At 47.1% G+C, this 14,600-nt stretch overlaps 1 protein-coding gene across 1 annotated transcript in view; it reads right to left on the bottom strand.

Moving 5' to 3' along the window:
• Positions 1–14,600, bottom strand: part of LOC144770292 (cytochrome P450 2F3-like) — a 196,526-nt gene that overhangs the window by 106,086 nt on the left and 75,840 nt on the right. Inside the window, exon 2 of the mRNA XM_078654689.1 lies at positions 709–871. Coding sequence (XP_078510815.1) covers positions 709–871 — 163 coding nt within the window. The remainder of the gene's footprint in view (positions 1–708; positions 872–14,600) is intronic.

Here is a 14,600-nt window from a genome sequence, read left to right as displayed (position 1 = left end):
AGTAGATGCCATGGCTTTTGCCATGCAGCCCCAGACCCCACCTGCTATGACTCTACGCAAAAGAGCAGGGCCACCTTTTATACCTGGGGTTTACTGGCATTAGAACAGGAAGACTTACTGGGTTGCGGAGGGCAGAACAATTCCAGTATGTCCAGTGAGAAGCAGGTGAAGCTAAAGCGTTGTCCCCATAGGCCAGCTTGCCAGTTGGCAGGCAGAGCCTTCTGGCCCCTGAAGCAAGGTGGCTTCGGGCTAGGCAGGAGTTGGAGACTTCTACGGGCTAAACAGCTCCAGCAATCCAAGGTGAGAGGAAGGCAAAACACTGGCTTTCATCAGGGAGGCCCAGGCCCCGAAGGCCAGGGTGCAAGCCAGTAGGTAGTGCCTCCTAGCTCGAACAGGGCAGGAGAACTCCCCACCAGCCAGGATTTGCCAGGTTTCACAACATCCACCTGTTAGCGTGTCTGCTATGAAATCATGTGTTAGCTAAAGTGCTACCAGTGATATTTCATTCTCAAGGCAATCCAGCTCATAGACCAGTATGAGTGTGCTAATTCAATGGATCACCATACTAGCCAAGCACGTCCAATTTAATTTTCACACAGCACTAGTATCTTCCTTCCTCTCAAGCCTGAACAAGTTCACAGAACTACCATAGTCCCACTTATTTCATCAGGGAGAGCAAAAGATTGAGGGCGAATGACCAGTTCTCACCTTTACGGTTGGCGATCCTCTCAAAGACAGGAAGTATGGCCCTTCCACTGAAGTCATCAGCCTGTCCAAGCAATGCATCCTTCAGTGCGTTGTACCCAAACAAGACCACAGCTGGGTGGGGACCCAAGTAAATGGTGAAGACATCGCCGTATTTCTGCCCAAACTGAAAGGAAATAACATGGAGGTGCCATAAATAGGGGATGCCTCTTAACTCACTCAACAACGGTAATAAAAGAATTACATTCTGGTCATCTGTTTATATGGTTTAGTTCACAATTTGTTATGTTGGTTACACAAAATGCAAATAAACTTAGCTTAAACCTGCATGCAAGGAGGTACATTTCTGCATTAAATTAAAAATGTTAATTGAAGAGGCCATGGGACCATTAGGAGAGTTATTTCCATGTGAGGTAATTGCAAAATACAAAGTATGAGGCGTGAGTAGTGTTTTACTTATGCTAAGTTCACTCTGATATAATAAACAGGAAATGGGACATCCATGGCATTGTCGCGTGCATCAGAGGGCAGCCTAGAAACAGTTAACCATGGGCGCAGGCTGGAGCCCGTCAATAGAGGCCTGTTTTCAGACCATACATGCAGTATTGACATTGGAGGGCACAGGCTGCTGGGGATGGATGGGGCTGTGGGTTATACTCTGGGCTAGTGCGTAAATATAGGGAGATAAACGCTGTGGAGGTTTGAATGGGTCCAGTCCCTTGCACGGGGGTTTCCATCGGGGTTGCGTAGTTCTGTTTATCGGGACCTATTTTGACTAGTCTGTGCTGGGGACGTTTCTTGTTCTTGTTTGGATCCATTTCACAGCAATTATTTTTTTCTTTCACATTTGCATTAGAAATGCATAACATAAGGCTGTGTTCTGTATGGCTCCGACGTTTCTCCTCTGCCACTGCGTAGCAGGTGAAAGCATTGGCTTATAATGGTGGGGGCTGTACATAACATATAATTATAAGCGGTAAAAAAGTGAATTACGGGGATGTTTTTCATCTCTGAGTGGCGTCCTACACAACTCGAGCTTCGCTGTGTTTTCTATGCCACTTCGGTCTCCTCAGTGAAAAACATCTCCGTAAATCACCATCCATTATTCTATATGTTAATTTACCCCTACATTTTTCACTCACTAAACTTTGTGAACATTATACTGTACGTGAATGTCTGATTAGGAATAACTGCTGCCGACTTTGATCAGCCACATAAAACAGCCAAAATGGAGCATTTCTGGTACATGATTGCATAAAGCCTTGCACTCTCTTCCAGAACAGGAAACGGGTGATGGTTGAGGGCAGCGCTCTGCATTTTTCTTCTGCCTGTACACCCAGTCCCTCATTCTGAGGTGCATTTTAGTGCAGGTGGGGCCATTAGCAGGAGTTACTGGCCCCATTAGCCGGATATACTAACCCAACTGGAATGACGAGATGCACTGTAACTCCGGGGATCTCTCATCTGGCACTGGGCACATCAGGAGTCTACAGGTTGAATTCAGGGTAATTACTGCCCGAGCCAGTCAGAACTGGAATTGACGATTCCCTGGGAAATTCTCACATCGAAGGGTCCTACTTGTAATTCGCCGACAATATGCACCCCCCCTCCCCAAGCTCTGATTTACCCTGAATAACATCAATTACATCGACTAATGTCAACATTTTTCAGTAGTAGTTCACTGTAAATTGTGCGACTCATTCACATTTTACAACTGAAAAAAAGCAGGATTTTTTTTGTCTTCTCTCTTTCAAACTTCCTCTAGTGGTTTGACGTCTTAACTTTCTTTAGTGGCATCAATTCATCTAATGCAATTGCGACACACATGTAGAAGAAGGAAGTGCTTGTAACTGGCAAATCCCCAAAACGTGAACAGTTGGCACTATTGCTTCCGGTGTCAGTCTGGATAGGAAGAGCAGCTGCTGCTGTCAGGATTTTTATTTTTGAATGCTCTACTTTTCTACTTGCACACGGTAGGGACTCTGCTTGGCAAGGCCGACTTTTCTCTTTAGACACGTTAGGAATCAGTGGTGTAGCAAGGGTGTCATGAGCCCAGGTGCAAGCAAGGCAAATGGGCCCTCAGTGCTGGACAGCTAGTACAATACAAAAATAAGCGGGTTCGGAGGGCCCCGGTACCACTGCACCTAGCGCACCATGAGTAGCTACGCCCCTGGTAGGAATTCTCTTTTGACAGATCGTTATTGCAGCAGGGCAAGACTCGTTTCCTCCTTGACCAGGGCGGGGTCTTTGCCTTGCCAGGTAGGTCCATTGTTTTCCGAGGACAGGATCTGCTGCCTCAGGGCACAGGTTCTGTTGAACGAACAAACCAGTGCTTTCCAGGAAGTGAGACGGAAAAGTAGGCCCACCTAAGTAGATGTCTAGAGTTGCATTACAGGCGAAAATCAAAAGGGAAAATTAAATCAAGATTCTAAATCGTGTGAGGAGCTTGCTACAATCAAGGCAACACACATCATTCTCACGTTTTGTGATAAATGACTTTTCTGATGGTCCTGAAATATATTGGTTGGCTTTAAATTTCTCTGGAAATGCAAAACGATCTTGCCTAGAGTGGCTTTTTCCTGTACAAAGCCTTGTTGAGTATTAAAAGGACAGCATGGCAGGATTTTCCGTTTCTGCTCTTAATGTCAGCACCAGGTACCTTAGCCCAAAGGCGAGTGTCGTGGACAAAGTTGGGTCCCTCCAGCTCAGTGGCACTGAACATAGAAGGCGGACATTTAGTCTGCCCAAAACGCAATACAACGCTGACTGTATGCTCCATCTGTGCCTACATTAACCCTCTAACTGTTCCATATTCACAGACCTCATCTGTGAGAAATCTAACTGCAACAAAGCCATCAAGTTTGGATTCTTAGTCATTTAAAAAAATGGTGTCTCTTTATTTTTGACTGCACCAGAATTATACTTGTTAATGGTATCCAGAGTGAGAACCCTGCTTTTTTTTCAACTTCACATGCCCGTCCATAACCACACAACCTGAAAATCCTGAATTGTTGTTGACTACTAATTTGCCTAGCACTCAGGTGATTACCCCAGATCATCCAAAAGTTCTCATCTTGCAGATTGAGTTGGTACCCGCCCTGCCCAAACCCCTCATTTAATGTGCAACTTGGAATGTCTACATAAAAGCTTTTCATAATAACAATTGAGCATACAACATGCCCACAATACACACAGAGCCAGCAACTGCGTACAATTATCATAAACTCCGTATGCATTTTCTTTATGATTTACTTCTTTAAGGCAGAAGTTTCACCAAATGGCAATATGTTGCAGATTATAGATCTATGCATCCAGCATCTTGAGATCCCTGGGCCCTCCGAAACTGCTTGTTGTCTCTCTCCGTTGGGTCTCTGTTATAACATTGGTTTGTGACTCATGATCTCATGTCTCTAATGTGATTGCCCTGGTATTCAGTGGCGCACACCTCCAAATTTGGGTCGGCTGGCGTAGGATTCCCAGTTCGCGTAACATTTCAGCCCATAACACACTCTCATGAAACTCATCGATCCACACTTCTTTCATATGTCGTTCTTCTGCTAGCTCTCACTCTGCCACTTCCCTAATTCAAGCCTGCTCCATTGGTCCGCTATTTGACAGCCGTTGAATGACTATCCATCCTATTTGCTAAAAGCAACCCCAGTGAAGGCAAATATTCTGTTGATTTTCTTTAGGTCTCGCTTTGATGCAGTGCATGTGCGCTTTTAGCTCAATGCGCGTGCACAGCATCAAATCTCCAGCCATCGCCATCTGTTCCCCAGCTTGGTGCCGCCAGCACCTCCCTTCTCTCTCCCCGCATACAGCCTTACTTGCATTTCTCCTCCCCCTCCCCAGCCGCCAGCACCTCCCCTCTCTCTCCCTGCACACACGCTCTGACTTAGTACTTTAAGTTTCACGGCTGCCAGGCCGTTTCTCCCTTTATTTTTTCAGCCTCCCCTTTTTTCAGCCCCTGTTGTGCCGCCCAACTTGTTTCTGTTTGTTTTCCTGTTGCTATTTTATTTTTTCAGCCTCCCCTTTTTTCAGCCCCTGTTGTGCCGCCCGACTTGTTTCTGTTTGTTTTCTTGTTGCTATTTTAATTTGGTTTGGTGTCATGTGAGTTGCTTTGCAGAGAGCATGACGCCCAGCCCAGTTCGCCCTCCGGTTGGGTGACTTGGCAGTGTGGTGGACGTCACGGATATGTGTTGCCCTGGACTAATGCAGCCGTTAACATAAAACTGGAGTTTGGGAGGGGCTTGGAACACATGTGTAGGACGTTTTCATGCGTCACTGGGGAATCTAGTGAGTGTGCGCTTTCCAAAATGAACCGATTCAAAATAGGCATTTAATTTGTTTGAAATCGATGACTGGGACGAATTACCTGATAACAACGTTCATTTTCTTTCTTGTTAGCATCACATGGCAGTCTAAAAAATGGAATTCTTAATCAGTGTTGCAGAATTGTGCACTTTAATGTTTTTAGGTCTTGCGGACAGACAGCTGTAGTTATTCATCAGAGCTGCCATTTTACCACACAGTACAGAGAGAGTGGGATTTTGGTCGAGCCATTTGTTGTTGACTTTTTTATCCGCTGGTACGATAGTCATGGCAATGTAAGGAAGGCTGCATGAGTTTGACATTATTTTCTGACTGGGTGTTTTGATAGGGTGAGGTTATATGAAGATCCTTTTCCCTGTGCAACAGTTCATTCTGCACCTCTTCACAGCTCAGTGCCCTGTTGTGCAGGATGTGACCCCTCTCTCAGCCGTTTAGCTTCTGCCTTTGCCAGTGCTTGTTGAATTGTGTCTTAAGCACAGGCCATTGCAACCGCGGAGCCCAGCCATTTGAGGTGTTATTTTTTTTCATACAGCCAAAGGGACCTAGATGTTGCTTCACACAGTACCAAGGCCATTTCACCCCCTCACCCCCTCATCCTCACACACCCTCACTCACCCTCACACCCTCAACCCCCCTCACAACCCTCTCACCCTCACTCACCCTCAGCCCCCTCACCCTCCCTTACCCTCACCCTGACACACCATGTCACCCTTACACCCTCACCCTCACACCCCCCTCACCCTCACACCCCCTCACTCACCCTCACACCCCCCTCACTCACCCTCATCCTCACACCCCTCACCCACCCTCACACACCTTCACACCCCCACTCACCCTCACACACCCTTACCCTCACACCCTCACACACCCTCAGTCACCCTCACACTTCCTCACCATCACACACCCTCACATCCTCTCACCCTCACAAACCCTCACCCTCACAAACCCTCACCCTCACAAACCCTCACCCTCACAAACCCTCACCCTCACAAACCCTCACCCTCACAAACCCTCACCCTCACAAACCCTCACCCTCACAAACCCTCACCCTCACAAACCCTCACCCTCACCCATCCTCACACCCTCACCCACCCTCACACCCTCACCCACCCTCACACCCTCACCCACCCTCACACCCTCACCCACCCTCACACCCTCACCCACCCTCACACCCCTCACCCACCCTCACACCCCTCACTCATCCTCACCCCCTCATCCTCACACACCCTCACTCACCCACACACACACCCTCACTCACCCTCACCCCCTCACTCACTCTCATCCTCACACCCCTCACCCACCCTCACACACCTTCACACCCCCTCACACACCCTCAGTCACCCTCACACTTCCTCACCATCACACACCCTCACATCCTCTCACCCTCACCCTCACAAACCCTCACCCTCACAAACCCTCACCCATCCTCACACCCTCACCCACCCTCACCCACCCTCACACCCCTCACCCACCCTCACACCCCTCACACCCCTCACCCACCCTCACTCATCCTCCCCCCCTCACCCACACACACACCCTCACTCACCCACACACACACCCTCACTCACCCTCACCCCCTCTCACCCTCACTCAGCCTCACACCCTCACCCTTGCACCCCCTCACCCACCCTCACCCTCTCACCAGCACCCTCTCATCACCCCCCTCACCCTTACCCTCATCTTCTTACCCTCACACACCCTCAGTCACCCTCACACCCCCTAACCCTCACCCTCACCCTCACATACCCTCACACACCCTCACATACCCTCACACACCCTCACATACCCTCACACACCCTCACATACCCTCACACACCCTCACTCACCCTCACTCACCCTCACTCACCCTCACTCACCCTCACACCCCCCTCACACCCCCCTCACACCCCCCTCACACCCCCTCACTCACCCTCACACCCTCACACACCCCCCTCACACCCCCTCACACCCCCTCACTCACCCTCACACCCTCACACACCCACTCACCCTCACCCTCACACCACCTCACCCTCGCACCCCTCAGTGCTACAACACATATTGTGTTACAATAGGTGTCACATTTGCGAAAGAAAACTATTGGCATTGTAAATAACAAAGCTATTAATTTCGCAATTTTCAAAACAAGCACACCGCTGGTACGATAGTCATGGCAATGTAAGGAAGGCTGCATGAGTTTGACATTATTTTCTGACTGGGTGTTTTGATAGGGTGAGGTTATATGAAGATCCTTTTCCCTGTGCAACAGTTCATTCTGCACCTCTTCACAGCTCAGTGCCCTGTTGTGCAGGATGTGACCCCTCTCTCAGCCGTTTAGCTTCTGCCTTTGCCAGTGCTTGTTGAATTTTGTCGTAAGCACAGGCCATTGCAACCGCGGAGCCCAGCCATTTGAGGTGTTATTTTTTTTCATACAGGCATACAGCCAAAGGGACCTAGATGTTGCTTCACACAGTACCAAGGCCATTTCACCCCCTCACCCCCTCATCCTCACACACCCTCACTCACCCTCACACCCTCAACCCCCCTCACAACCCTCTCACCCTCACTCACCCTCAGCCCCCTCACCCTCCCTTACCCTCACCCTGACACACCATGTCACCCTTACACCCTCACACCCCCCTCACCCTCACACCCCCTCACTCACCCTCACACCCCCCTCACTCACCCTCATCCTCACACCCCTCACCCACCCTCACACACCTTCACACCCCCACTCACCCTCACACACCCTTACCCTCACACCCTCACACACCCTCAGTCACCCTCACACTTCCTCACCATCACACACCCTCACATCCTCTCACCCTCACAAACCCTCACCCTCACAAACCCTCACCCTCACAAACCCTCACCCTCACAAACCCTCACCCTCACAAACCCTCACCCTCACAAACCCTCACCCTCACAAACCCTCACCCTCACAAACCCTCACCCTCACAAACCCTCACCCTCACAAACCCTCACCCTCACAAACCCTCACCCTCACAAACCCTCACCCTCACAAACCCTCACCCTCACCCATCCTCACACCCTCACCCACCCTCACACCCTCACCCAACCTCACACCCTCACCCACCCTCACACCCTCACCCACCCTCACACCCTCACCCACCCTCACACCCCTCACCCACCCTCACCCCCCTCACTCATCCTCACCCCCTCATCCTCACACACCCTCACTCACCCACACACACACCCTCACTCACCCTCACCCCCTCACTCACTCTCATCCTCACACCCCTCACCCACCCTCACACACCTTCACACCCCCTCACACACCCTCAGTCACCCTCACACTTCCTCACCATCACACACCCTCACATCCTCTCACCCTCACCCTCACAAACCCTCACCCTCACAAACCCTCACCCATCCTCACACCCTCACCCACCCTCACCCACCCTCACACCCCTCACCCACCCTCACACCCCTCACCCACCCTCACACCCCTCACCCACCCTCACTCATCCTCCCCCCCTCATCCTCACACACCCTCACTCACCCACACACACACCCTCACTCACCCTCACCCCCCTCACAACCCTCTCACCCTCACTCAGCCTCACACCCTCACCCTCGCACCCCCTCACCCACCCTCACCCTCTCACCAGCACCCTCTCACCATCACCCCCCTCACCCTTACCCTCATCTTCTTACCCTCACACACCCTCAGTCACCCTCACACCCCCTAACCCTCACCCTCACCCTCACCCATCCTCACACCCTCACCCACCCTCACACCCTCACCCAACCTCACACCCTCACCCACCCTCACACCCTCACCCACCCTCACACCCTCACCCACCCTCACACCCCTCACCCACCCTCACTCATCCTCACCCCCTCATCCTCACACACCCTCACTCACCCACACACACACCCTCACTCACCCTCACCCCCTCACTCACTCTCATCCTCACACCCCTCACCCACCCTCACACACCTTCACACCCCCTCACACACCCTCAGTCACCCTCACACTTCCTCACCATCACACACCCTCACATCCTCTCACCCTCACCCTCACAAACCCTCACCCTCACAAACCCTCACCCATCCTCACACCCTCACCCACCCTCACCCACCCTCACACCCCTCACCCACCCTCACACCCCTCACCCACCCTCACACCCCTCACCCACCCTCACACCCCCCACCCTCACTCATCCTCCCCCCCTCATCCTCACACACCCTCACTCACCCACACACACACCCTCACTCACCCTCACCCCCCTCACAACCCTCTCACCCTCACTCAGCCTCACACCCTCACCCTCGCACCCCCTCACCCACCCTCACCCTCTCACCAGCACCCTCTCACCATCACCCCCCTCACCCTTACCCTCATCTTCTTACCCTCACACACCCTCAGTCACCCTCACACCCCCTAACCCTCACCCTCACCCTCACCCCCTCACACACCCTCACATACCCTCACACACCCTCACATACCCTCACACACCCTCACATACCCTCACTCACCCTCACACCCCCCTCACACCCCCACACACCCACACCACCTCACCCCCTCACCCTCACACCCCTCAGCGCTACAACACATATTGTGTTACAATAGGTGTCACATTTGCGAAAGAAAACTATTGGCATTGTAAATAACAAAGCTATTAATTTCGCAATTTTCAAAACAAGCACATAAATAAAAAATGTGTCCTTTACAATACCAATAGCTCAAACTTTCCTAATGCGAGACCTATTGCATTGCAAATGCTTGTTTTTTTTTTTACCCGATTCAAGTAGAAGGATACAAGAGTCCTTATGTGGCCCGAGACAAGACTCCGTATTCATTTTAGGCTGCAGGAAAAGTGTAATTAAGGAAATGGTACACAAATGTCCAACTCTGTTCAAATATGCTTCAAAAGGTACATGAGCCACAAAGCCAGTTTTTCTCTTGAAACAGCTTTAAGAAATTTTCCAAATAACTCATTTTACACAAAGTTTGACTTGGTTAAAAAAAAAATCATATAAACTAGGCGCTAAAAGAGCATAGAAACAATCCAGATCATAATGGTTAATAAACCCATTACATGAGCGGCATGTACAAAGCTTTATTTGAAAATATTTTTTAAAAAGACCGATTTCTCGGGTTTATATAATTTTAAATCATAAAATGGGTCAGCATATCTTTCAATGACCCTCCCTCAAAGGATAGTAATAATGGGAAACGTGCTGACACTTCTCCTTCAACAGCTGACAACAATTAAACAAAATAGGACTAATTATTTCATTGTGAAGGCCCCATAAGCAAATGCATAACAGACTCGAAAAACAACCCTTAGAGCTCCTTGGCAATACTCTAAAAGGCAGTTGTCTAATCCAAACAAGAGTAATAAGCACTTGTCCTCTTTAAATAACCTGGCATGCAAATGTCTGTTCACAATTGCATTTTGAAGTGATATTAAGTACATCTCATTTGCCAACCGTTTTCTCTAATGGGCAATATTATTCCCATCATTCAAGCCATGTAACATTCTTCATTTTTTAGCGAAGATTAATATTTAAACACTCATCTGTCAGGCAATACCTTTTTCATCTCTTGCCGTGAGATTTCATGAACTCAGTCTCAACCTACTCAGATTCCTGCTTTTGAATATACTTCACAAAAGGCCTTGGAGCAGCAAATGTAGCATGCTAGGAGTTGAATATATTCCCCAAAAGACCATTGGCAGATCTCACTTCACTCTCAAGGTCTGCATTAGAATGGAGGAACAGAAGTCAAAAACGTCTTTCCAAATAATCTATATGGATTCCACTTGATAATTGACCGGAATCAAAACTAATTAAAAAAAAATAGGCAAAACTAAATTCAGGACAGCTTCTAGCAAAATAATGTAAGCCTTTCATCATATTCTTAAACCTCATATTTCTATCTTCAGATTGAAAATTCCTTTTCAGATCATGATCAATAGGAACATCAAAATTGTGGATTACATATATCGTATGACAATACAGTCTTGGTCCGCACCGATGAATATTGCAAAAAACGTTTTGCGCCATGTTCAACGATTCTATAAATCATGTTAGAAGACTTGCGAAATATGTTTATTCTTCACACGATTTCATCCTAAATTCATAAAGGGATTGTAGTATGCCCTGATGAAGGACATGCATTCCAAATCAATTTGGAAATTCAATTCAGACATTGCTACAAAACCCAAAAGCATTTCGGACACATGTGGACCTTCATCTGGGAGAATTTGAGCTTGTAAGTCAACCACATCATGACTGTTAATGTAAAACCTGGTGCAGGCGAACGAGGACGCTTATGGAAAGAATGTATCTGTGTTTGCTGAATGCAACGCAAAACGTTTTTTGCAATATGCAGCAGTGCACACTGCGACTGAATTGTCCTATGACCTACATCATACAATTTGAATTTTTCCAATACTTTCAATGGGAGACCGACTAATCCAACACATACAAAACCACTTTTAATTAAGTTTACCCTACTAACTAACATTGAGGATTTAAGAATTGTATTTAATACCAGTTTGTGTGAATGGAAGTAACCTATGAATATCAACCCACTACAACAGCTCAATATGCAATGATTTAGCAAATACGTGGCCCCCGAGTTTGCACTGAAAGCAGACCACACTTCCAAAAGACCACTACAAGAGGGTCGAGCCCTTCCAACCTGTGGGAGCAATGAAATAAACAAGTGTTGCCTAGAATACAGGCACTAATATTGGTGCCCAACTCCTGTAAGGTACGAGAAAAGTTGTGACAAACTGGACTGGAATTTTCATCTTTAATGATGGTGTAATGACCTGTCTCCCTAGGTGTTCTGGTTCCATGTTGGAACCCAGAGCTTGGAACCATGTCACACCAATGTTCCTTGTCTTGTAAATTCCATATGTGTCAGTTGCCAGCTGACTGTTGGTTGGGGCTGAATAAATATTACTTGAGAAACACATCCTGTGGAAATCCTACTTTATTACACTGGCGACGTTGGAGGATGGGATCCACTCGTGAAAACTAGCCTCAACAACAGGAGATTAGCTGAATATCAAGAAAAGAACTCACATGTCTGCTGTTTCGATGAAGGGAGATTTATCCACATCTTCAAGGGTCAATCGTGGATCAGCGAAGGAAACGCGGTGAGAGAGTCTAGGAAGTCGAAAACGCGATGAAAATCGGCAAAGGTAGTCACTTTCAATGTTTTTTGAAAGAGAATTGAGAAAAAACGGAGTGTGAGAGTGACGTCGATTTTCGAAGGCAATCTCCCTAAGGAAAAAAGACCTTTTGGTTGGAGAAAAGTTGGCTGACATCTTTGAATGGGAGCGTTTCAAAATAGAGAAAAACAAGCGAGATTGGCAACAGAAAGTGACTCGATTGTTTCTTGGCGGCCATTTTGAGTCGGGAGAAAGAAAACAAGCTCGATTTGTCAAAGAAAGAAGCGCTTTGGTTTTGTGGCGGCCATTTTGACTTGGTCTAAAAAAAAAAATTAAAAAAAAAGCTCAACCCGCTTTGAAAACAAGACTGAATGTTGGTGAAGGAATAGTGGCGGCCATCTTGAATATTTTTTTCTCTCGTTTTTTTTTCGTTTTTGTATTTTGAGAAGACTGCAACGTGTGAGGCGGAAGTTTGGCTTTGACATAGTAGGAACACCAATTCTTGTGGTAAAGGAGAACTGAGAGATCTGTCCTAAAAAAAAAAAACGAGTGAGCAGGGGAGGAAGAGCGATGTCGGAGGAGCTGATAGAGTAAGTGACACACACTTGAAGTAGTGACGTGAGGTGCTGGAAAGGAGGACCGGACTTGACTCTTTTAGTTCTACATTGACATCTTGGAGCCTGTCAACGGTGATGGGCACACCTTAAAGAGGGAAGGGTTGTGGAACATTGTTTTAAAAGTACAAAGGTGAATAAGATTGGAGTATATTAAGTGGAATAGGGGCAGCAAGATGCAGAATGTAACTGCACCCCCTTTCTTTCTAATGGAACCTGGCGAACCTCTTATTAGGTGGAAAAAATGGAAGAACATTTTTGAAAACTACGCAAGGGTGTGTGGTGCAAATTTGAGTGGTGAGAGGAAACATGCCTTATTGATGCATTGTTTGGGCAGAGAAGGCCAGGAGATTTTAGAGACTCTTCCAGTTATCCCACAAGCAGAACAAAGAAGGTTGAATGAGTATGAGGTATGTGCTAGGCATTTGGATTTACATTACCTTCCTAAAGTGAGTACCATCATGGAAAGGTATTATTTTGGCTTACGAGAGCAGGGCAAGGAAGAGAGTGTTGAAGAGTACATAACTGCACTAAGAAAGTTGGCATCTAGTTGTAAGTTTGGGGGTTTGGTGGAAGAACGAATTAGGGATCAGTTTGTTTTGAGATGTGTGAGTGATAAAATAAGGGAAGAGTTGTGGCTAAAAGATGAACCTGCTCTAGAAGAAGTGGTAGGTATTGCAAAAAGGGTTGAACACATGTTAAAATGCGTTGGAGAACTGAGCAAGGAGAAAAAGGAAGAAAAGCCAAGTAGTTCTTCAACACAAGAAGTGGTGTGTCAGGCTGTAAAGAGAGATGAAGAGAAAAAGAAAAAAAGTGTGCGAGGGTGAAAAGTTGAAAGGGGAGATTGAAGGTGGTATTCCTAAAACACAGTCAGGTAAAAAATTCACAACACCTTTTCAAGGAACTTGTTATAGATGTGGAAAATATGGGCATATGGCAAATGCGAGAGAGTGTCCTGCTCTTAAGTTCAATTGTAATGTGTGTGGTAGAAAGGGACACATTGGTAGAAATTGCAGAACAAGAGTTGTGAGAGATACGAGGACTGAGACTAAGTTGGTTAGTTTTCAGATTAATGATGGTGTGGTAGAACATCCTTCTGATTTTGTGTTGATTGGGGAAGCAAGTGTGTTGATGAAGTTTGATTCTTGCTCACATGTTACTTTCATTTCTAACGAAGTGTTTGAAAATGTGTTTGGAAAGAAAAAGACTTTGTGTAAACCTGATATTAGACCAACAGGTTATCAGGAACATCCCATAAAAATAATGGGTTACTTTTTTGACTGCATTGAATATAAAGGGAGGTATGCTGAAGCAAAAATTTATGTGGTAAACAGAGGAGACAACTTGTTAAGTTGGACTCATCAGGCAAGATTGGGTGTGAGTCTCAATCCCAATGCACATCCTGTTATTCAAGTACAGGCTGTAGACAAGTACAGGCTGTAGACAAGGGTGAGAACAAGTTCATAAAGAATTTTAAAGAATTGTTCAGTGAAAAACTAGGATGCATAAAGGGCTACAATCACAACATCAAACTAAAGTTGGGTGCGGTGCCTATTGTTGCTAAAGTAAGGCGCATTCCAATTTGTGTAAAGGATGCTGTGGGTAAAGAGATTGAAAAATTGTTGTCAACTGGGGTCATACAACCAGTAGAAGCTACTGAATGGCTCGCACCAATTGTGGTCGCGAGGAAGCCTAATAATGAGATTCGGCTGTGTGCTGACCTCCGCGCTTTAAATAAGGAGGTTATAGTTGACAAGTACCCTTTGCCAAACATAGAGGAGTTGGTTTCTACACTAGATGGAGCATGTTATTTTACCAC

The sequence above is a fragment of the Lissotriton helveticus genome, chromosome 7 (genome assembly GCF_964261635.1).
Source record: "Lissotriton helveticus chromosome 7, aLisHel1.1, whole genome shotgun sequence".
Lineage (NCBI taxonomy): Eukaryota > Metazoa > Chordata > Amphibia > Caudata > Salamandridae > Lissotriton > Lissotriton helveticus.
The sequence above is the reverse complement of the archived record's forward strand: the minus strand, read 5'-3'. Positions and strand labels throughout refer to the sequence as shown.